The sequence below is a fragment of the Phascolarctos cinereus genome, unplaced genomic scaffold, assembly GCF_003287225.1.
Source record: "Phascolarctos cinereus isolate Bilbo 61053 unplaced genomic scaffold, phaCin_HiC Scaffold_2;HRSCAF=192, whole genome shotgun sequence".
Taxonomy (NCBI): Eukaryota; Metazoa; Chordata; class Mammalia; order Diprotodontia; family Phascolarctidae; genus Phascolarctos; species Phascolarctos cinereus.
The window spans coordinates 251,453,660-251,476,936 of NW_027555625.1; the positions used below are offsets into that span (position 1 = coordinate 251,453,660).

Genomic DNA, 23,277 nt, shown 5'->3' on the forward strand with positions numbered 1-23,277 from the left:
CCCATATGACTTAAGCCACCAGCCCTGCTGATCAGCATTTTCACAACCAAAACTCTAGAAAGAATAAGGTTGCCAAACTTCTTCATATTTACATAATGAGGTATATGACTGATAGAGCCAGAGCAAGAAAAGCTAAGGTTGTGGCCACCATCATTTGAACTCATGAGCAGGTAGGAGAGAATTCTTTACCTTCCTTCTCTCCTCGGCAGCCTCCAGCCTCTTCTGCAGTTCCTCCAGAGAAATGTCCTTCTTCTTGGGTGGGGAAGAAAGTATAGGACTCTCTGGGGACAGATCTGAAGGTGACTTCAAGATCACCTCAAAGCTCTGGCCAGATGCTCTCTTGTCCAGTTGCTTCACTTCCATGTCTATGAGAAGAAGGCAAGTTTGATGCATTTATCATCCATACTACCTAGGGAAAAGCTGGACTAAGATGAGGGACTTAGAAGAATCCTTAGAAGCCCTTCCTGCAGGGCACATCCATGTTTAAGGCAGCTATGTTGGGGGAGAGGATCATGCCTCAACTTCTGGCTGGATTTTAAATCAGCATCTTCCCTGATATCCTTACTCTATTTTTTTTTTTACTACCTTCCTTCTATTTCTGATTCAAAGCCTCTCGTTCACCATCTGTGCCAAGGATTTTAGCCAGGCTCGTGAACAAAGGGCCAGAGTCAAACATAAAGGCAGAGGAAGGGAACAGTTAAGATTTTCTGGGTTCTTCCTTCTCTCTTCTATGTAATCACATAGCACATATTGAAGGAGATGCCAGAAGTAGTTAACCTCATTTTGTTTCTGACCAAATACAGGAGTGCCAGTTCCTTTATAAGGCAGGGCATCCTTTATGAGCTGGCAGTCAGTCTCCTAGTTTTGAGGCTTTTTGGCATGGCTTGAGATTCTTTTAGTAAAGCCAGAGAGTTATGGGAGTAGGATCTTGCTAGCTGCAATAGTGGTGGACAGGACGCTTACCTCCATATTGGTAAATGGTGTTTGGGTGTGGCTGGGTATAGAAGCAAGAACAGATCAGTGAAAGCACAGATAGCTCCTTCATTTTTTCCTTGTATGCTACAAAGACAAAAATCAGGATAGAAGAGAATGAAAACAATATTCCCTGTGGTCCTCCCAAAAAAACTAACACACTCAGACTCTCTCTTTCTCTCATGCATGCGCACGTGTGCACACACACATACATAATATGTATACATATCATGCAACAGCAGCAGATAGAGCACTGGACTTGGAGTCAGGAAGACCCAAGTTCAAATGTGGCCTCAGACATTTACTAGCTGTGTGACCCTGGGCACGTCACTTAACCCTGTTTGCCTCAGTTTCCTCATTTGTAGAATGAGCTTCAAAAGGAAATGGCAAACTGCTCAAGTATCTTTGTAAAGAAAACCCCCAAATGGGGTCACAAAGAGACTTGACTGTTGTTCATCCTTTGTCCTTGAAGAGGACCAATGGCATCACAGTTGAAACAACTGAACAACCCTGGTCAAGTCATTTAACCTCCGTCACTGATTCTTCAGCTATAGTAAAGTGTTTGTAATAGCACCTACCTTACAGGATGGTTGTAAGGATCAAACGAGATGATATTTGTAAAGCATTTAGCATGGTGCCTGGAACATAGTGGGCTCTTCACAAATGTGAATTTCATTCCAAATGTGAGAGTTCATAACTAAAGGGACAGCTGTAAAAATTCTTAGCTCTCATATCCAATGTACTAAGCCAGTGAGTACAAAACCAAGCAGATGTATCATGGCTCAGTAGTTTAGAGGGAGCTAGAGGAGGTGTTTAGAAGGGAAAAAAAGTGGTGTCTAAGAGGGTTTTGTTTTGGGTAACTGCTACTAACATTGTAATATAGAAATTCTAGATAATGTCAGTTGTCACAACCTTCAGGGAAGGCATACCCAATGCTGAGCTATTTAACTGAAGGCAGAGTAGAATGCCAGTGTTGTAGTGTTGAGCTCAGGAGAATGTATACTCCTAGTGGAATTGGATATTGGATAATTGGACATCAGAAACCAGAAGGTATAGAAGTGGCATGGGAAGTGGAGTAGGTTATATATGTGATTGTGGCCAATGATATTTTCTGAGATTTGGTAAGTATATCTATTGTTTGGAAATTTCTTTTAAAGGGTCTCGTGGACACTGGCATCACTACTCATATCATCCATCCCACCCTCCCAGAAAAAAAAAAGTTGCTTATTATAGGTTGCTTAATCCAGCATGTTAACATACGGAGGTAGGGAACCTGAGTCATAGGTACTTTTATCCTGATCACTTTTTAGATACACATAGACTTTTTTTTTCCTATTGATGTTACACTGAAACAAAGGATATGTAAACAGCCACCCTAGGGTAGGAACATACCTCTCTTATCTTGAAAGGCTAAATAAATCAAACCTTTCCTCCTTCCAAGAAAGGTGTTTAACCTTTTGTTACAACTGGTCACTCAGTCAAATGGCCGGAAGGTTGACTTCCTTCCATGAAAAGGGATCTAGAGGAGACTTTGGAAACTTGATTCTGGTAAGTTTCATTTCCATAATTGTCACGTAATTGTAATCTATAAGAATCTATTGTAAGCAAGCTACTCTTCTAGTCATTGCATGATCTAAAGAGATGAGAAGTGATCCTTGCCCTCAAGAAGATTACAATAGAGTAAAAAGAGATAAGATGTACGCAAATAACTTTAATACAAGGCACAATGTGATAAAGGTATTATTAACACCAATACTATAGGTATTCTATTCTTTCACAAAACTAGTGTTTCCTATACCTAAAATAGTGCGTATGATTTTTATTGCCACATATCAAGGAAGAGAAAGGGGAGCAAGAGAAGGGAAAGATCCAGAGGGAGAAAGAAAATGATAAGGAAGGAAGTGAATAAACATTTATGAAGTGCTCATTATGTGCCAGGTACTGTACTAAGAGCTTTGCCAATATTATCTCATTTGATCCTTACAACAACCCTGAGAGGTAGGTGCTATTATAATCTCCATTTTACAGTTAAGAAAACTGAGGCAGACCAAGGTTAAGTGTTTTGCCCAGGGTCATAGAGCTACTAAGTATCTAAGTAGCACTTGAACTCAGGTCTTCCTGAATCCAGGCCCAGTGCTCTAGGAAAAGGTACAGTAAAATCAAAATGTTCAAGGGGATGAAGGGAGTAGATTCTTTTATCCCATCAATCCATAAATCGTCAATTTGACCTCTGAAATATTACTCCTATCCTCTTCCCATAGCCAAGACTTAAGTGCAGTAGAACTTAAGCTTCTTGAAGGGAGGGACCATCCAATTTGTTTCTTTTATCCACAGCACCTAGGAAAATGCCTTGAACTCAGAAGGTACTTAATGTTGAATTGAATTGAATATAGGATTGCTCTTTAAAGGACTTGAAAAATATTTTTTATTAGGGGACAGCTAGGTGGTGCAGTAGATAGAGCTCTGGCCTTGGAGTCAGGAGAACCTGAGTTCAAATCCGGCCTCAGACACATGACACTTACTAGCTGTGTGACCCTGGGCAAGTAATTTACTCCCGATTGCCTCACCAAAAAGCAAAAAAAATATTTTTTTTTATTGAAATCTTTTGGTTTTGTATTTCTTTTTGTATTTTGTATTGGGGTTTTTTTGTATTTTTGTATTTTGGTTTTGTATTGCCTAAGAACCGATGTATCTTCTTCCTTCCTTTGTAAGGAAAAAAAATTTAAGGAAAATGAGAAAAAATTCAGCAAAACTGATTGATATATCCAAAAAATCTGATGTTATATGCAGTGTTCCCACCCCATTAACCCCAACCTCTGCAGCGAAGCAGAGAGGTGTCTTCTATCTCTTTTTGAGAGCCAAGTTCTCTATAATTTTGCAGAATTTATTTTTATTGTTTTATGATTATTCTTTCATGTGCATTTGCAATGGACTCTTAATCAGTTTCCTTACCTCTAATCCTCACTCACCTCAACCTCCAATCCCTCCTATACACTGTTATCATGTTGTTTCCTAAGACACATCTCTGATTACTTCTCTACCTTGATGTCCTGCTGATACCTCAAACTCAACATATTCGAAACTGAATTAGTCATCTTCCTTCCGGACATAGATATCTGTTTGTTGGTGGCATAGCTATTCTTAAAGTCACACAAGTTGGAAACTCCAGCTTATCTTTACCTTTCTCCTCTCCCTCAGCCCACATGTGCAATCATTTGTTTAACCTTATTTGTTCTACCTATACAATATCCCTTCCTTCCACAATGCCATTATCCTTGTTCGGGCCCTCATCATCGATAGCCTCCTTTTTCTAGTCTCTCCTCTTCCATCCATCCTTCAAATATCTGGCATATTGTCTTAAGTCATGCATCAGACCACGTTACTCCTCTGCTCAAACACTTTCAGTGTCTCTATGTTGTCTATTGAATAAAATATAAATTCCTTATACTGACATTTAAGGCTCTCACATAAGACTAATCCCAGTGTAATCTTTTTTCATACTTCCCCTACTTTGGACCACTCATTGTTCCCTGATCACATCCCAAACTCTTCTTCCTCTATGGATTTGTATAGTTCTTCATACATGCCTGAAATATTTATCTTCCACATCTCATCTAAGGCCTAGTTGAGGTGCCAATTCCTCTGTAAAGCCTTTCCTGATGGCCCACCCAACCTAAAAATTTTCCCTTACTTCAAATTTCCATATAACATTTTGAATGAATTTCTTCTTTGTCTTTGCCACATTTTGTTTTGGGGAGGGAAAAAGAGAGAGAGAGAGAGAGAGAGAGAGAGAGAGAGAGAGAGAGAGAGAGAGAGAGAGAGAAGGAAAGAGGGAGGTAGGGAGAGAGAGTTTATGTATATATAGAGTGTGTGTGTGTGTGTGTGTGTGTGTGTGTATATATATGTATATAGATGTGTATATATGTATATATATACACGTATATAGATGTGTGTATATATATATACACATCTATATACATATACACACACATACACATACATATGTTTGTACATAGTTGTTTGTATGTTGTCTTCCCCCTCCCAATTAGATTTTGAGCTTCTTGAGGGTAGAGACTGTATTTTTCCCACTTTTTTTGTATCCCAAGTACTTATTGCAGTGCTTAGAACATAGTAGGTACTTAACAAATAAATGCTTATTGATTTGGCTTGACTTGACATTCTCACTATAAATGAGACCACGTACGAAAAGAAGATGCAGCTACGTGAAAGGCTGGTTTATAGGTTCTCCTGTGAGAGGTAAATAAAGGAGCTGGTAAAATTGGTTTTTATCATGCATCCAAAGGCAACAAGAAACATAATTTTGGGGGACTCAGTCATTTTATATTTCAATGCTCATGATAAGCATTTGCAAAATGACCCTCATTAACCGATTAATAAATATAGTCTGGCACTATGCTATGTGCTGGGGGATGAAGAAAAAAGTAAAACAGTCCCTGCCTTCAAGAAGCTTGTATTCTCTCAGGAGAGATAACATGTATACATATATCTATGTACATGTACATAGCCACAATGAAGCCAAGAGCACATGATGAGTACAATTGGTGACTGGCCTATGATCATAGTCGTTATAAGAATATGTAGAGTGCTTAGCTGCTGTAATTCCCGTATAGCCATTGGAGCATGCATAGACGTTCTGTAACTGGTTCTGAGTTGCTAACCACATGGGAAATAGGAGCCTCTTTGATTGACCCTAAAGAGTGGCCTTTGAGGCTCAGACCAGCAATAGTTGAGACAAGGGCTATTCCAGCAGAATTCTGCATTTAGAAGTGAACTTAGTGGTAAGGCTATGCAGAAACTGCATTAAGTCTGAGCCCACTCTCCCAGAGACTGAGATGGTACGGGAGAAAGTGCATCACTGAAGTTCTGCCCAGAAATTTTTGTGCTTCTGTTCTTGCTAAATTCTCTAAGTAAATGTTCTTTTTGTAAAAGATAATGATGTTAATTGGTTAAATGAGAGTGAGATATTAGTCACTGGAAGTTAAAATGAGGGAAGGACAAGTAGGAAGGAGGGCTTAAGCTAATGGCATTAGAGAAAAGACTCTCCAACTCCTCAGAGGTATCCCTAGAACCCCAAGAAGGCGATATAGTAGGCCTTGTTCTGAGAGAGTGAAACCAGAAAGTGCTGATACATGTTCTCTGCTTACAGCATGGCCTCTCACCAGAATGCCCCCAGACTGAAAGAAGTCAGTTCAGCAGAGGAAAGCCAAGATTAACTATTACCTTGCAAGTATACTCCCAGTTTTGGCAACACAGCTAAAGCAAATCAAAGAGGCTCCATTCACCATGTGGTTAGCAGACCAGTACCAATTGCAAAATGTTTCCATATGCTACAAAGTCCATGTGGGAATTGCAGAGGCAAATACTCTGCCGTTATTCGTAAGGACTAGGATCATTGGCCAGTACCACTGCACTTGTTATGCACTCTTGGCTTCATGCTGATTTTGGGTGAGAGAGGGCTGGATCCCCATTACCTATTTATAAAATGTACAAAAAGAATACAAAGTAATTTCTGGAAAGAAAAGACTAGGAGGTTGAGGGTTTAAGAAAAGGTTCACTTCTACTTCATGTGGAAGTGAAATTTCTGCTGAGTTTTAAAAGGAAACAAGAACTTCTAAGAGACAAAGGTGAAGAAAAGATGCATTCAAGGTGTGGAAAACAGTGCAAAGGCAGGATAGGTGGAATATTATGTGTAAGGAACAGCAAGAAGGCTGGTCTGGTTGGGTTGTAAGGTGCAGGAAAGAGAGTAATATATTTTGAGGCTCAGAAAATAGGTTGTTACATCCCAGTCCTAAAGAAGGGCAATGCCAAGGAATGTTCAATTACTGAACAAGTGCATTCATTTCACACTCCAGTAAGGTAATGCTAGGCTTCAGCAACACATGAACCAAGAATTACCAGAAGAGCAGGCTAGTTTTCAAAGAAGCAGAGGAACTAGAGACCAAATTGCCAACATTTGCTGGATTATGGAGAAAGAAAGCAAGGAGGTTCCAGAAAAACATCTACTTCTACTTCATTGACTACACTAAAGCCTCTGACTGTGTGGATCACAACAAAAATGTGGCAAGTCCTCAGAGAGATGGGAGTATCAGATCATCTTGTCTCGCAACAGTTAGAACCAAATATGGAACAACTGATTGGCTTAAGATTGGAAAAGGAGTATGACAAGGCTGTGTTACTTTATTTAACATATGTAGAGTACATCATATGACATACCAGGCTAGATGAATCAAAAGCTAGAATTAAGGTTCTGGGAGAAATACCAATTATCTCAGATATACAGATTCTGCCATTCTGATGACAGAAGAAAGTGAAGGATTAAGATTAAGAGCCTGTTGATGAGAATGAAAGATGAGAGTATAAAAACTGGCTTGAAGCTTAACATCAAAAAAACTAAGATGTTGGCAACTGGTCCCATCACTTCCTAGCAAATAAAGGGAGAAGAAATGGAAGCTGTGTCAGATTTTATCTTGTTAGACTTGAAGATCACTGCAGATGGTGACTATAGCCATGAAATTAAAAGACATTTGCTCTCTGGAAGGAAAGTTATGGCAAATTTGGACAGCTTACTAAAAAGCAGAGACATCACCTTGCCAGCAAAGGTCTATATAATCAAAGCTATGATTCTTCCATTAGCAATGTATGACTGTGAGAATTGGACTATAGGAAAAGCTGAGCACTACAGAATTAATGCTTTCAAATTGTGGAGCTGGAGAGGACTTTTGAGATGCCTTTGGACAGAAAGGAAATCAAATTAGTCAATACTTAAAGAAATTAATTCATACTATTCACTTCAAAACTAAAGCTGGAGCTTAAATACTTTGGCCACATAATGAGAAAATGAAACTCATTGTGGTTTTGTGTTAATTGGACTCTGATATTGGGAAAAAGAAAAGAGGATGGTAAAGGATGAGATGGATAGATAGTGTCCTGAAAGCAATAAACATTAATTTGGACACACTTCAGGAGATATGGAAGATAGAAGGGCCTAGTGTGCTGTGGTCCATAGGGTCATAAAGAGGAGGATACAGCTGAACAACAACAGCCAGGTTATAAAGTGCTTTGAAAGCCAAACAAAGGAGGCAATAGAGAGCCATTAGAATTTATTGAATAGGATGGTAATATGGTTAGACCTATATTTTAGGAAAGTCTTTTAAGTAGCTATGTGGAAGAATGATTGGAATAGGTTGAGGCTTAAGGCTAGGAAACCAATTAGAAGGTGTAATAGTCCAAGAGACAATAAAGTCCTAAACTAGGATAGTGACTGTGTGAGTAAAGAAAAGCAGATGGGTAGGAGAGATATTGTAGAGGTAGGAATGACAGAATTTGGCAACTAATTAGAAATGTAGGCTATAAAGGCAAATAATTGAGATTATGTTGAGGTTGAAAACCTGGACAACTGATAAAATGGTGGTGCCTTCAACTGAAATAGAGAATTTAGGAAGGAGGGTGGACTTGCGGGGGAGGAAGAGTTTTGTTTTGGTCCTGTTGAATTTTATTTATCTCAAACATTCAGGTTGATATGTCCAATAAGCAATTTAAAATGTGGCTCAGGAGAAAGAGGAGATCTGGATATATAAGATCTGGGAGTCATCTGCCTAGAGATGACAAAAACCCTTGGGAGCTGATGACGTAACTAAGTAAGACCGTAGAGAGAAAAGAGAACACAGGCCAGAACAGAATTTGAGGTATGCCCACAATGAGAGATGTGCGTAATGAGCTAGCAACGAGACTAAGAAGGAATATCAGTCAAACAAGTGAGAGAACCAAATGAGAGCAGTTTCAGGAAAACTTGGAGAGGAATGAGTATATATAAGAAGTTGCTCAATAGTGTCAGATGCTGCAGAGAAGTCAAAAAGGATGAGTACTAAGAAAAGGTTATCAGGTAGTTAAAAGATTATTGATAACTTTGAAGAAAGTAGTTTCAGTTGAGCAGTGAGGATGAGTACCAGAGTGAAGAGGGTTGAGAATAGAGTGAGAAGGTCAGAAGTAGAGACAATGAGTATAGACAGCTTTTTCTAGAAGTTTGGCTGTGAAACAGGAGAGATCTAAGATGATAGTTTGTGGAAATAATAGGGTCTAACAAGATTTTTTTAAGCATGAGGGATATTTGAGTGTGTTTATAGACAATAGAGATGAAGCATTTAATTAGAGATTGAAGATGGAGGGAGAAGGAATGATTCTGGGCACAATATGCTGGAGAAAATGGGAGGGTATGAGATCAAGGGTATATGTAGAGGGATTGGCTTTGGCAAGATCAAGGACTACCTTATCATCACAGCCTGCAGTAAAATGGGGGGGAGGGTGATATCAAAGGGTTTTCGGGGTGTACAAAAAAGGAGAAAAGAAAGTTCATGGTAAACTCACCATTTTCTCACTAAAATGTGAGGCAAGATCCTTAGTTGAGAGGTTTGGGCAGGGGATAGATAATAAGGTAGGTCTGAAGAAAGAAGAGAATGTTTGGAATGGCCTATGTAGGGCGTAGGATATAAAACCAATTAGGGAGAAGTAAAAATTGCAGCTTACATGCAACATCAGTTGCAGTGAATGAGGCAGAAGATAAATTATACAAAGAACTCAGTATCTACAGAATTTCAAATTAAATCATTGTGTACCTTAATACTTATGTGGAAGCAAAGGTGATAAGAGGAGAAGTAGGGTAAAAATAAATTGGGAAATATGGTTCAGGAGTAAGAAACAAGAGAAGCCAAGGACTTGTAGATTTTACAGAAGTCTTATGCATATATCAAGAGTAATCTTTTCAAGAAGAAAATTGGGAGACACTGGACATGGCAAGCACCAAATAACACTGCAAAAAATGAAATTGATTATATTTTGACAGAAACAACTAATTGCCAATGTGGGAGCCATTTCTGAATCAGCTGTCAATGTCAGACAACCTCCATGTTAGATTAAACCAAAATCAATACCAAATTAGAATAAAAATGAGAATATATAGCATGAAACTGAGGCAACTCTATCCTGACCTATTAGAACAAGTTGTTAAAATTGACCAATGAAATTAGACTATCACTATTTTCCTAAAGATGTCTGGCAGATTTGAATCAGTCACCACAATGAGGAGAGTGTAAGATCTTAAAAACCCGCTCAGCCAACAAACACTTGATTTCCTTGCCAAGTGGAGCAATATGAGTACCAAAGGCATCACCGGTTTAGAATATAAGCTCCTCTAGTGAAATATTATTAATAATATTATACAGGAGTGTGCTAGAGCCATCTTAAACTGGCTCACAAGAGCTGATTGTTAAATTTTCAGTATAAGCGTTTACATTTCAGAAATCAGCAAATGCAACAAATAAGGGTCTGATTTATTGTTTTGGTTGTCTAGATCTAAGAAAATGATGGAAAAATGTTAATAATGCAGATTAAACTTAAAAGTGTGTCCCATGTACATTTTTTTGAAAACCAGTTGTTAAACATTTACCAGCATACCTCTGAATTACCTCACAAAACAGCAAGAAGCAAGGATAGGAAAACAAATTTTCAGAAGAGTTCTGAAGAGATCCAGTTAAGCCAGAACATCCCAAGGTCATTAAGAATGAAAGCAAAAGGATAATGAACAACAACAAAAAAAAAAGATGACTTGTGAAGATTTCAACAGCAATCTCTTTTCACCATCAGTGACAGTGGAACCACCACATTTGTAGTCTTGCATCACGGTCCCTGATATGTTAGATAAAAAAGTAGAAATGGCTTTAACAAAAGCAAAGATGGAAAGAACAGCTGTATTAGTCCAGGTACATACAGATAAGGTTGGTAAGTCAGTATATAAGCTTTTATTAAGTTCTTACTATGTGATGCACATTGTGCTAAAGTGCTAGGGATACACAGAAAAGTAAAAATGCCATTCCTGTGCTCAAGGGACTCACATTCCAATGAGAGACAACATATAATGACTGTGAACAAGCAAGATATATGTATATGGAAGGTAATCTCAGAGCAAAGATTCTAGATGTTGGGGTGGAGAGAATGCAGTGAATGGGAATGCACAGGATAGGGTTTGAGTAGAGTAGGTTAGGAGGGAGAGCATTCTAAACATAGGAGACAGAGAGTGCAAAGGAATGTAATTGAGACCTGGAGTACCGTGTGGCGTAGCAAATAGGCCAATGCAGCTAGATCAAAGACTGTATGGAAGGAAGTAAAGTGTAAGAATAGAAAGGTAAAAAAGAAAGGTAAAAAGTGGCTAGGTGGTAAGGGGCTTCAAAGGCCAAACAGAGGACTTTTTATTTTAACTTGGAGGTAATGGGGAAGTTGGAGCGTTTATTAAGGAAGGAGGTAATATGGTCAGAGTTGGGTTTTAGAAAGTCATTTTGTACCAAGATAAGCTCCAAATGAATACAAGACTTAGACATAAAGTGTAACATCATAAACAGATTAGAGGAACAAGGATAAATTATCCCTCAGATCTATGAATAGGGGAAGAGTTCATGACCAAACAAGATAGAAAGGATCGCAGAAAGTAAAATGGACAGTTTTGATTGCATAAAATTTAAAAAGTTTTCATACAAACAAAACCTGTGCAGTTAAAATTGAAAGAGAAGTAAGTAAATAGGGGGAAATTCATTTCTCTAATAAAAAAAAAGATTTCATTTCTAACATATTGGGAACTGATTCAAATTTATAAGAACCATTTCCTGATTGCTGTACATTTAGCAGTTTTCAGAGGAAGAAATCTTTCAGGAGAAGAAATCTAAGCTATCAATAGCCTTATTTAACAATACTCTAAATCACTCATTAGAGTAATGCAAATTAAAGCTACTCCGAGGTTTTACCTTACATCCCACAGATTGACAAAGTTTACAAAAAAAGGAATATGACAAATGTTGGAAAAATGGGTACATTAATGCACTGTTGGTGAGGCAGTGAACTGATATGGCCATTCTGGAAAACAAAATGAAACTGTTGAAAACACTATTGAACTGTGCTTACCCTTTGGCCTAGTATAATTGCTACAAGGTTAGGACTCCAAAAAGATGAAAGGAAAAGGACCCATATATATTTATAGTAGCTCTTTTTTTGTAGGAGCAATGAATTGGAAATTTAGGGGATACCCATCAACTGGGAAATGACTGAGCAAGTTATTATGGTATATGAATGTGAAGGAATGCTATTGTGCTATAAGAAATCATGAAGGAGCTGGTTTCAGAAAAACCTGAAAAGAGTTGTTTAAACTTCTGCAAAGTGAAATGAGCAGAACCAGAAGAACAATTTATGCAATAACAATATTGTAAAGATAATTAGCTTTGAAGAACTTAGGAACTCTGATCACTGCAATGACCAACCACTATGCCAAAGTATTTGTGATGAAATATGCTACCCACTTCGAGATAGAATGGTGAGTGCAGGGGCAGCGAGGTGGTGTATTGAAGAGAGCTCAGGCCTTGGAATCAGGAGGACCCGAGTTCAAATACAGCCTCAGACACTTAATACTTACTAGCTGTGTGACCCTGGGCAAGTCACTTAACCCTGATTGCCTCACCAAAAAGCAAAAAAAAAAATGGTGAGTGCAGACTGAGATATACCTTTTTTGGACATGGCAATGCAGAAATTTATTTTGTTCAACTAGATATGTTTGTAATAGGGGGTTTGTTTTTCTTGCTTTCTCAATGAAAAGGAGGGTGGCTCCCCTTCTTTCAGTGACTGAAAAAAATAATTTTTAAAAAGTCCCTTTAGCAGTTGAGTATAAGGTGGATTAGAGTGGTGGCAAATTGGAAAAGAGACCAATTAGAAGGCCACTGAGTCCAGGTGAGAGGTGAGGAAGACTAGTATTAGTGTAATGGCTCTTTAAGTAGAGGGAAGGGGACATATATGAGATGTTGGAAAGGTAGAAATAATAACAAATTGTATAGGTGGGTTGAGTAAAAAAATGAAGAGTCAAGGATATGACTAAGAAAATGGTGGTGCCCTCAACAATAATATGGAAGTTAGGAAGAGGAAAGGGTTTAAGGGGAACAGATAAATTTTGTTTTGGACATGTTGAGTTTAAGAAGTCTGTGCAACATCCAATCATCTGCATAGAGATGGTTATTGAACCCATATTAGCTGATGAGGTCACCAAGTATAATATTATAGAGAGGGCAGAGAAGACAGTCCAGGACAGAGCTTGGCTAAAGATTCAGCAAAGGAGACTGAGAAAGAATGGTCAGACATGGTGAAGGAGAACCAGGAAAGAACAGAGTCAACAAAAACCTAGAGAGGAGAGAGTATCCAGGAGGGGATAGTAATCTACAGTGTCAAAGGTAGCAGAGAGGTCAAGAAGACTGTATATAAAACTCTACCACTTTGAGGATATTGAGATATTTCTTTTCCAGATAACTAAAAGAGGGGAAGGTACCAAATACCTTTAAAGGATCATGGACCTCATTATTATTGAAAACAGGGTTCTTAGAAAAATATTGATAATCATTGGTCAATTCAACAAACATTCGTCACCTGCTATATGCAAGGTACTGTGCTAAATATTAAAGCCAGGATACAGAAAAATGTATAAAACATTCCTTTCCCTCCAAGAGCTTACATTCTACTGTGCAACATGTACACAAATATAGCATAAGGAAAATTGAGTAGGTGGAGAGAACTGACAAAAATCATGTTACTACTTTACCACCTCTATAAAAATCTTTATGAAACTAATCTATATAGTCTCCAAAGAATTAAATGTTAGAGTCAGCCAAAGGCTAATGGAGAGTAAAGTAGGTTATAGCATATTACCACTGAACTCTTGCCCTGGAGAAGTGATTAAAGGATATTATCAGGAATCAGACTGAAAAAATAGGAGGGCTAGTCATGCTGTAAAAACAAAGGATAACCAGTGGAGACTGAGTGTTACACTGAATATCCACACAATGTTAAGAGATGCAGACAAAGGCCCCTCAAGGTGTTTGGTGGACTCCCAATGGAGGATTTAAGGGAGGATGTCATTGACAAGAATCACATGGAATGGGTTGCAGTCTGTACCACCATAGGAAATATCCACAGCAATGAGACCATAGAAGCATGGAAGTACCAAAATAAGTATTCCCAGAACTGAACATAGCATCTCACACATGGTAGGCATTTAATAAATGTTTAAGTTGAGTCACATAATTCCCTAGCTCAAAAACCAGTGAGTACCCGTTATGGGTACATAGAACCTCCCTGGATGATATGTTCATAAGTTTCCTATTACGAAAAGCTGTTCCCTGAGTGGAATATCCTCTCTACTGAAAACTATAACCCTCACTCAATCTAAATCAAACCTGTATGTAAATATGGTTAAAGTCTATATATCCAGAATGCCTAGTTGGGGGGGAAGAGAATATTATGGGTAATTTAATATTCTGGTTATCTACATTATAAGTTTTTTAAAAAAAACATAATATAGTAAGATAAAACTAAAACTAAATGAGCATAATTTTTTTAATGAGCACAATTTTTAAATGATTTTACCTTAAACACAATGAACTTCTCTGATACTGAGGTTCTAATACCTGTGGTTGAGTTTCCAATACCTGTGGTAGCTACTTCATAGGGTTATTGTGATGCTTAAATAAGATAAATATATATAAAGTATTTTGTAAATTTTTAAGTCTTATGCAAATATCAATTATTATTATTATTATTATAATAAGACTATAGTTGTAGAAAATTGTGCTAGATCTGTACTGACCCTACTTCTGTAAGATCACCAAGTTAGGTATGAATGGACTATCACCACTAACTAATTCTGATTCTCTATTTTCTAGCTTCTCATTCTCTTCTGCTCCTCTTACTCCTAGTGTCTTTACAGGTATATCCATGAGATGGATTGCTCCTCCACTTTTCATTTTTAAATCTTGACTGGACCTAGGATTTCACTGCAAGAAAGCTTACCCAAACCTTCACCCTCAAGAAGCTTACATTCAAATGGGAGAGACAACATGTACATGCATAAGTAGATACAAAATAAATGCAAGATAATTTGGGGGGGGCATGAATAGCTAGGGGAAGGGGAATGAGGAAGGCTAGAAAGACTTCAGGTTGAAGGTGGTACTTGAGATGAGTTTGAAGGAAAAGGAGATAGAGTGAAGTATGAGGAACAGAAAAAAGGCCAATTTGACTGGACCACAGAGTTTATGAAGGGGAATAATGTATAATGAGTGTAGAAGGTTAGGTTGGGACCAAGTTGCAAAGGCTAAATGCTAAACATTTAAATGCTTAAATGCTAAACAAAGGAAGTTTATATTTGGTCCTAAAGATAAAAGGATCCACTGGAATTTTTGACTAAGTAAGTAACATGGTTAGATCTGTGCATTAGGAAAACCACTTAGGTATTTATATAGAGGATGAATTATAAAGGGGAGGGATAGGAAACATGGAAATTAATTAAATGGTTATGACATTTGTGAAATGATAAGGACACGAACCAAGGTGGTAAGCTAAGGGGAAACCTATACAGAGGCTGCTAGGATGTGAAGTTTGGGGGACAAGTTGGCCATTTTGGCTATAACATAAAGTATGTGGAAAGTAATGTGAAATTCAGAAAGCTATATTGGAGGCACAGTTTAAAGGGCTTTAAATGCCAAGGGGAGGAGTTCATATCCTATTGTAGTGGCTGTAGGGAGACATTGAAGATGAGTTTTAAGCAATGAAGTTAACATGGTCAGACCTGAAGTTTAGAAAAATTATTTCTGCACCTGAATGAAAGATGAGTTAGAGAGGGAAAAGACTGGAAGGTCAATTAGAAGGTTGTTGCAATTATCCAAGTGCAAGGTGATGGGGGCCTAACAAAGATCATTGCCATGTAAGTGGAGAGAAGTGAAAGAATAGGAGAAATGTTATGAATGTAAAATCATAGGAATCTAGAATCATAGATCCTGTATCAACAGACTTGGCAACTGATTGGATGTGGGAAGAAGATTGGGAAGAGGGAAGAGTCAAAGATTACACAGGGAAGAGTCAAGGTTAAAATTTCCAGTGCAGAGGAGTCAGGAAAAATGTTTCCTATCCTGGCTCAAATAGACTTAGTTCAGGACCTACTATGGTGGCAAACCTAGATGAAATGGTTGGGCAATGACTACTTGCTCTTTCCAAGAGTGGAATAAAACCCTGTGGTGACTTCCTTTGACATGATAACAACAAACATTTCTTAAGTCCCTGAGCTAAGGTGCTTCACAAGCTATGTCAGCAGAGCCAATTTGTGACTATAATTGAGTTGTTAGAGACAGAAGACTATATACTCTGTCAAACATGTATCTTGCTATACTTCTGTGTTTCCTGCCCATTAGTATCCTTGTAAAAGTTCCTTTTACTTTAGCCAATATAGGTGGGAGGCAATGTGATATATTGGAAAGAGTGTTCGATTCAGTTTCAGAACACCTAGCTTTGAATTCTGGATTTGCCACTCATTAGCTGTATGACCTTAGTCAAAACATTTTATGTTCTTTTGGAATTGAGTTTCCTGATCTGTAACATGAGGAGGTTAGACTACATTATCTGTAAGGTCCCTTCTAAAGGACAGTGTTTTGCACATGGTAAATGCTTAATAAATACTTCATCCATTGCAGCTCTAAAATCCAGTGATTGTCAATTAAGTAGATAGGAGGAGCCATGTAGAGAGGCAGCTTGGCATAGCAGATAGAAAGCTGGCCTCTAAGAGCCAGGAAGATTGGGTTCAAGTCCTCCCTCCTTTATATACTGGCTTTGTAATCCCTGGCAAGTCACTTAACCTCTCAGTTACTCCAGCCATTCTATAGAACTATACAGTGTTGTCCACAGACAGTGGCAAGCAGGGCAATTTAATTAGCGTTTGTGAAGGAGTGTAATACACAGTAAACCTTGACAGATAAGTTGGGGCCAGATTGTGAGTGGCTTTAAAAGCCAAATAGAGGGCTGAGTGGGGAGGGAAGGGGAAAAAAAGGAAATTTACACAATAGCTTTGTTACATATTTAAAAGGAATAGCACATTGTACATAGTAAATTTGCAGTCTCATGTGCAATCATCTTTTTTTTAAATTATACTATGTTATGGAAGCACTTGTTTTATTCTATAAATTAAAAAAAAGCAAATTGAGGAGGTTGCGTTTTATTCTATAAGCAAAAGGGCACCAGTGGAGTTTTCTAACTAATCTGGTCAAATCAGTGCTTTAGGGATATCAATTTGGCAGCTGTGTACAGAATATGTGGAAGAGGAGTGAGCCTAGAAGTAGGAAGACCAATCAGAAGGCTATTTTAGTAGTCCAGTCAAGTAGTAATAAGAGCCTAAACTAGGGTAGTAGTTGTATAAGGGGAAAGCAGGGGATATATGCAAAATCTAGTGTGAAGGTCAGCTGACTGAAGATGACAGGGAAGGTGAGGGAAGAACCCAGGATAATTCTAAGATTGTAAACCTGAGTGACTAGAAGAACAATGGTGCCCTCAACAGAAGTAGAGATGTTAGAGAGAGAGGAGGATATGGATGAAAAAACATGTTGTTAAATATAACATGAAGAAAAGATGAAATAGACTTCGAAGGAATCCTAGTAATACTTTTATTAATATTTTTAAAAATCTCAATCTTTAAAAATGCTATCCATTCCCAGAGAAAGAACTGATGGAGTCTGAATACAGATAGAAACATACTTTTTTTTACTTTCTTTTTTTGTGGGGGGGGGGGTTGGTCTATGTTTTCTTTTATAACATGACTAATATGGAAATATGTTTTGCATGACTACACATCTATTACCTATATCAAAAAGAATTTTAAAGAGAATTTGGAACTCAACATTTTTAAAAGGAATGTTAAAAATTGTTTTTACATGTAATTGGAAAAAAAATACTAAATAAACAATTTTTAAAAATAAAAAAAGAATGTTAAAAATAAATAAATAATTTTTAAAAAGATAAATAAAATCTTGATCCTTACCAAAGAAAATAGCATACTGGAGATTAAAATAAGCAATATAGAGAATAGAATGAAAGGAAACTGACCCAAAAGTGAAGAAGGCCTTTCAGAAATAAATCAACCAGTTAGATTAGTTCTGTTCTAGAGGTCATGGGCTACCATGTTAGTATAATGGAGCTATAGCAATTCCAAACTGAACTTGGAGTCAGAAGACCTGAGTGTGAGAATAGGCTGTTGTGACCTTGGGCAATAATAACAATAATAATAACAATAACGTATGCATATTGATGTTTTAGGTTCGAAGCCTCTGCCACTTACTAGCTGTAAGCAAGTCACTTCCCCTCATCCTATGATTCTCTTGAATTGCAACCAGGGTTACTAACTATAATTTTAGAGAATTTATAAAGTATAGAAAACAGGGTTAAAGCAATCAGAGACTAATATATGTGGTGTAGAGGATAAAGAACTGAGCTTAGAATTAAGAGTTCTGTTTGTAGTCACAATTCTGTCCCTCACAAGCTTCAGAGAAATTATTTCACTTAACTGGATCTCAGTTTCTCATGTGTAAAAAAAAATTTTTTAAAGGGGGGGGCAGCACTCAACTACTAGTTAATCTCTAAGTCGTGGTGGTCAGCAGAGGCTAGTCATTTCCAGCTCTAAACGCTATGATTCTATAAGATAATATTGGTTAATTACCCACAGAGCTGTCAGTGAATTTTATCTTCTATGACAGAGTGATGGACAAGAGCAGATTAGGAGAATAATAATAGTTTACATTTGTGTAGCATTACAAAGTGCTTAACTCAAATCACCTCTTTAAGGCAGGTAGGCAGTTATCATTATTTCCATTTTACAAATCAGGAAAATGAGGCTCAGAGAATTGATGTGACTTGCCTAGGATCACACAGGAATAAGTGCTAAAGCAAAAAGGGCTTCTGATTCCAAGTCTAGAGCTCTTGCCACTTTTAGATGGGGCTTCACTAAAGCATTCAATTCAATTCAATTCAGCCAACAAGTATTAAGTGTCTACTGTGTTCCAGGCACTGAGGGAGATTAGCTAGAATACTAGTTCTTCTGAGATGCTCAGTGAGTGGTAAAACACTGTGTATGAACTTTAGTGAGGTTTTCATTGTTATTTTAAATAACATTTTTTTTAAAGAAAAGGGAAAATTTGCAGAAGACAATAAGACTCTTAATGAAGTGCAAACTAGCAGAAGGGTTATACTTAAAAGCTTTGCTTCAATATCAACCCAAGAGAATATTATGTTTTTTGGCAGATACTGGGCTTTATCCCAGTATTACTTTGTATTTTTTTAGGACCCTCAGTGATGGAATAAAAACCCAATCCCTAAGTTTTAAGATACTTTCCACATCAAAACATAAGAAATTAAATTAGGAAAAAAAGGTGGATGCCCTGGAGAAAGAAAGGCAAACATCAGAGCTTTAAAGTAGGAGAACATAGGAGAAAAATCTCCAGGGGGCAAGAGTGAAACGTCATGGAGATGAATCAGCAATGCTGGGTTGCTTACAAAATGAAAAATCTACCGGGAATATAGAAAATCAGAACTACAATGTAATACTCTTGTCATAGTCAGCATCATTTAGCCATTTCAGAAAATGGTAGTGTTCTGGTCCTCATAGCTCAAGAGGTATATTTAAATTTGGAAAGGGTTCAGGAGAAAACAGTAATAAAAAAGGTAAAAACCAAAACCTGTTTCTATGCCTTTCATAATTCATTTTACCCAAAGATGAGAATGCTAAATGGAGCTGAATAATTATTTTCAAATTTACAAAGAATTATTATATAGAGGAGAATGACCAGCTGTTCTTCATCTCTGCGACCAGAATCAGAAGAAGTGAATTGGAATGACAGTCAGATTTTGGATAGAGAGAATTTCCAGACAGCCAGAGTTATTAAACATTGATGACCAAGAGAACAGATGACCCAAGAAGCTGTGTGATTTCCTTCTCTGTAGTCTTGAGGGCAATAGAAAATAGATTTTCATCTGCTTAAAATGGCTTAGGTATGTTCTTGTCACGAGGCAGAGAGATGAATTAGATGTGATGTCCTCTCAAGGTCTTTTCTAGGATTCTGTTTAACCTAGATTTGGAGTCAGAAGATCTGAGTTCAAAACTTGCCTCTGATATTTACTTCTTGTGTGACCTTGGGTCAGTTAAGCTGCCTAGACCTCAATTTCCTCATCTGTAAAATAATGGGGATGGACTAGTTGGCCTCTGAGGTCCCCATACTAGGATCAGTTTCCCCAGAAATTCAAAATATTCTGAGAAATGGGGGGGGGGGGAAACAACCTAATGAAGGAGTGGCAAATAATGGCAAGTGCCCTGAAGTGCCTAATAAGTATACAGTGTCATTCACTCACTGTCTTCATAATGTAGTTTCAAATGGAGAGATCTGGGGTTTTGTTTTTGTTTCTCCCCTCTTAACTGAGCTAATGAAAGCAGAACCAGGTCTGCAACAAAACGGAGGACAAACTCCTCTCCCTAGACTAAGAAAGACTCCCCTCCCACCCTTTTCTACTAGAGTATAAAGCCTTGGAGGGTCAAGGACTACTTTTTTTTCATCTTTTTTTGATCCACTTCCTTTCTCTACTCCCAGTCTACTGCCCTGCACATAGTAGGTGCTCAATGAATTTGTTGAACTGAATTGAATTGATTCACACAGGGTCACCCAGAGACAAGCCACTGCAATGAAAAAATCTTTCCAACCAAAGCTAGCAGAGAACAGAAGATACATGGGGAAAAATGAGGACAGGCGCAGAGAATGCTGCTGTTGCTGCTACCGCAGGGAGTGTTCCCCCCCCCACCCCCCAGATGTTCTTCGGGAATGGGGCTGTGAAGGAGTCTTTGAAACCACCTCCACTATGGCTCCTCCACAGTCCTCACATCAACTCTGTCACAATCCCTGTTTCCTCCACCTAAGGGAGACTCTTAAGGAGGAGGGACAAGAAAAAGGAGGGGGGGGACAAAGGAGTGAGAAAGAAAGAGAAAAGGAAAGAGAGGTCACTAATTTAGAATATCAATGAGCAGTTAAGGAGTTGGATCCATTAGCAGTGAGGTCCTAAAACAAGGATCTGTTTCCTAGGATGCCCGTTATCTTGGCTGTCAGCTGATTAATGAGTGTATCTTTATAGCTTTAAGTTAATCTAACAGAATCTATTAGTATCATGTATCTCTTAATATATCGATGCTACCTCCCTTCCCTTGCTCATCACTTGTATCAGGGATATTGATCTGTGCATCTGGAATCTGCTTCCTTCTTTTCACTGTGTCTATGCAGATCCATTGGTCTCTCTCCATCTGTATTTGTAGCTTGGACCCCTGCGCCAAGTCTCCGTGGAGCATGGGGCTGAGCAATATTAACCCCGTAAAAAAGAAAATTCGAGGATGCTGCTTGTGCTTCTAGCTACAGGCCAGTGCAGTGGCTGCTCAACCCTCTCCCATCTACCACTCAGCCCCAGGAGCTCCCTCAAGTGGTGCAGGGCAACTCGGAAGGGGGGCGGTAGAAGGGAGGGGATTACTGGTAGATAAGGACACCCCATAAAGAGGACACCTTGTAGTATCAAATCCAAAAAATAAAAAATAAAAAAGGTGGCCCTGTGGGGTTCTGAGGAAAGAAGATGGGCCGCGCCCTGCCCTTCCTTACCGCAAGGGAGGAGGGGGAGTGGAGTACTCGACTAGACACTGCAAATGCGGGGCCGCTCCCCATTCCTATTCTCCCTTGCCGCTTCCTCATCCTCATTTTTAATTTTCTCCTCCTTTCACCTTTCCCCAACCTACTCCGATTTCTCACCCCGCTATTTCAGGGCATTCAGATCCTGAGGTTATGATCAACCTTTCTCCAGACTTTCTACCTCTGAATAATCCGCAGTAAGCAAAGATGCTCTTTTTCCTCCTGACCCCAGGCTGTTCTACTCCTTCTTGCTTCTCTAGTCCCTTTTGCCCCTACCAGGCAAGTCTTCACACTGGCACCTCGGGGGGTTTCTCTGCCTGGTTGACTGGCAGCGGATCCTGACTCTCGATTAGGGAGGGGGAAGCAACTGAGAATGGAAAACACAAAAATAGCATCTATTTCTATACAGCTTTATGGTTTACAAAGTGGTTTCCATAAAACATTCCTGTTAGGTAGATAATACAAGGGTAATTATCCCATTTTACAGATGACGAAACTAAGGTACCGAGGAGTTAAGTATTTTGCGCAAGGTCACACAATAAGTATCGGATCCAGAATTGAAATTCTCTTCTAATCTGGTTCCAAGACCAGCATTCTTTCTAGTATAAAAAACAAAATCCGAAAACATCCAGCCTGGATGAAGACAATAGAAGCTACGGTTTCCTCTCTCCCCACCCACCCAACCCCGCCCAGCCGCCCCTTGAAAGCCTATGGCTCCCTCTGCAAAGACTAGAAGCCGCCGAATTCTGAGGGATGTACACAAGCCTACCAGATACGGTGCTAGCCATGGTGCTGGGCGTTCAGGCTCTGCGAGGTTTGGGGCTTGAAGGAAAAGCTGCCGAGGCCCAAGACGCAGGTGGCCGCAGAGATGGGAAGCTGCTTGCTGTAGGCTCGACTGCTGCAATGCTGTGGAAAAGAGCAAAGAGAGCCAGCGACTCAGCTCTAGGGGGCTGCAGCCATCCAGAGGGAGGAGAGAGGGAAGGGAGGGGAGGAGGAGGGGGGAGGGAGGAGGAAGGGAGGAAGAAAGGAGGGGCCGAGAAGTGGAAAAGGAAGAGTTGAAGGAAAAGAGGGGTCATCTATTCAGAACATCAATGGGCAGATCAAAGCAAGTTGCTTTGAGGTTCGAATCATTCCTTCTAAAAACTGCCTTCCTTTGCTCTTGATGCCATGGAAGCTGCCTGTAGTAGGAAGGAAAGAAGGACTGTCATAGACAGTCAGAGTGGACAGCTTTCCTTCTTGGAAAACGCCCTTATTTCTATCCTCCCTCCTTTATTGTAGATGGACCAGCCTGAAAAGTTCAGCCCCTCTGCCTCCTCCATTGATGAGGGGAAAAAATAGGTGAGACTGGTGTTGTGGGTTGTTTGTTTGTTTTAAATTCGGCTGTTTGGGGGAAATTCAGGGTCTTTTAAAAATAATCATCTACTTACTGCTTTGCAGATTCTCTGAAAATGTAATATAATCATTAGTCAAAGATTTAGAGTTGGGTGGGATCTAAGAGGCCATTTAGTTCAACCCTCTCATTTTGCAGATGAGGAAATTGAAACCCAAATTGATTAAATGACTTACACAGAACTGTGATTTGAACCCATGTCCACAGACTCCAAATCCTATACTTTTTCTACTGCACCAAAAAGAAGAGCAAGATTAAATACTGAGGGGCTGGAGCTGGTGCTCAGCTATAACTACAGCAGGAGGAGATAGGAATATATGAGGTGGGAAATGGGGTCAAAGGGGT

At 38.9% G+C, this 23,277-nt stretch overlaps 1 protein-coding gene across 1 annotated transcript in view; it reads right to left on the bottom strand.

Moving 5' to 3' along the window:
* The window catches only part of STMN3 (stathmin 3), a 29,429-nt gene extending 6,884 nt beyond the window's left edge, over positions 1-22,545 (bottom strand). The window contains exons 1-3 of the mRNA XM_020981600.2: positions 22,312-22,545; positions 964-1,059; positions 190-365 (exon numbers count right to left, since the gene is read on the bottom strand). Coding sequence (XP_020837259.1) covers positions 190-365; positions 964-1,059; positions 22,312-22,330 — 291 coding nt within the window. The 5' untranslated portion in view covers positions 22,331-22,545. The remainder of the gene's footprint in view (positions 1-189; positions 366-963; positions 1,060-22,311) is intronic.
* Between the last annotated feature and the right edge of the window lie 732 nt (positions 22,546-23,277).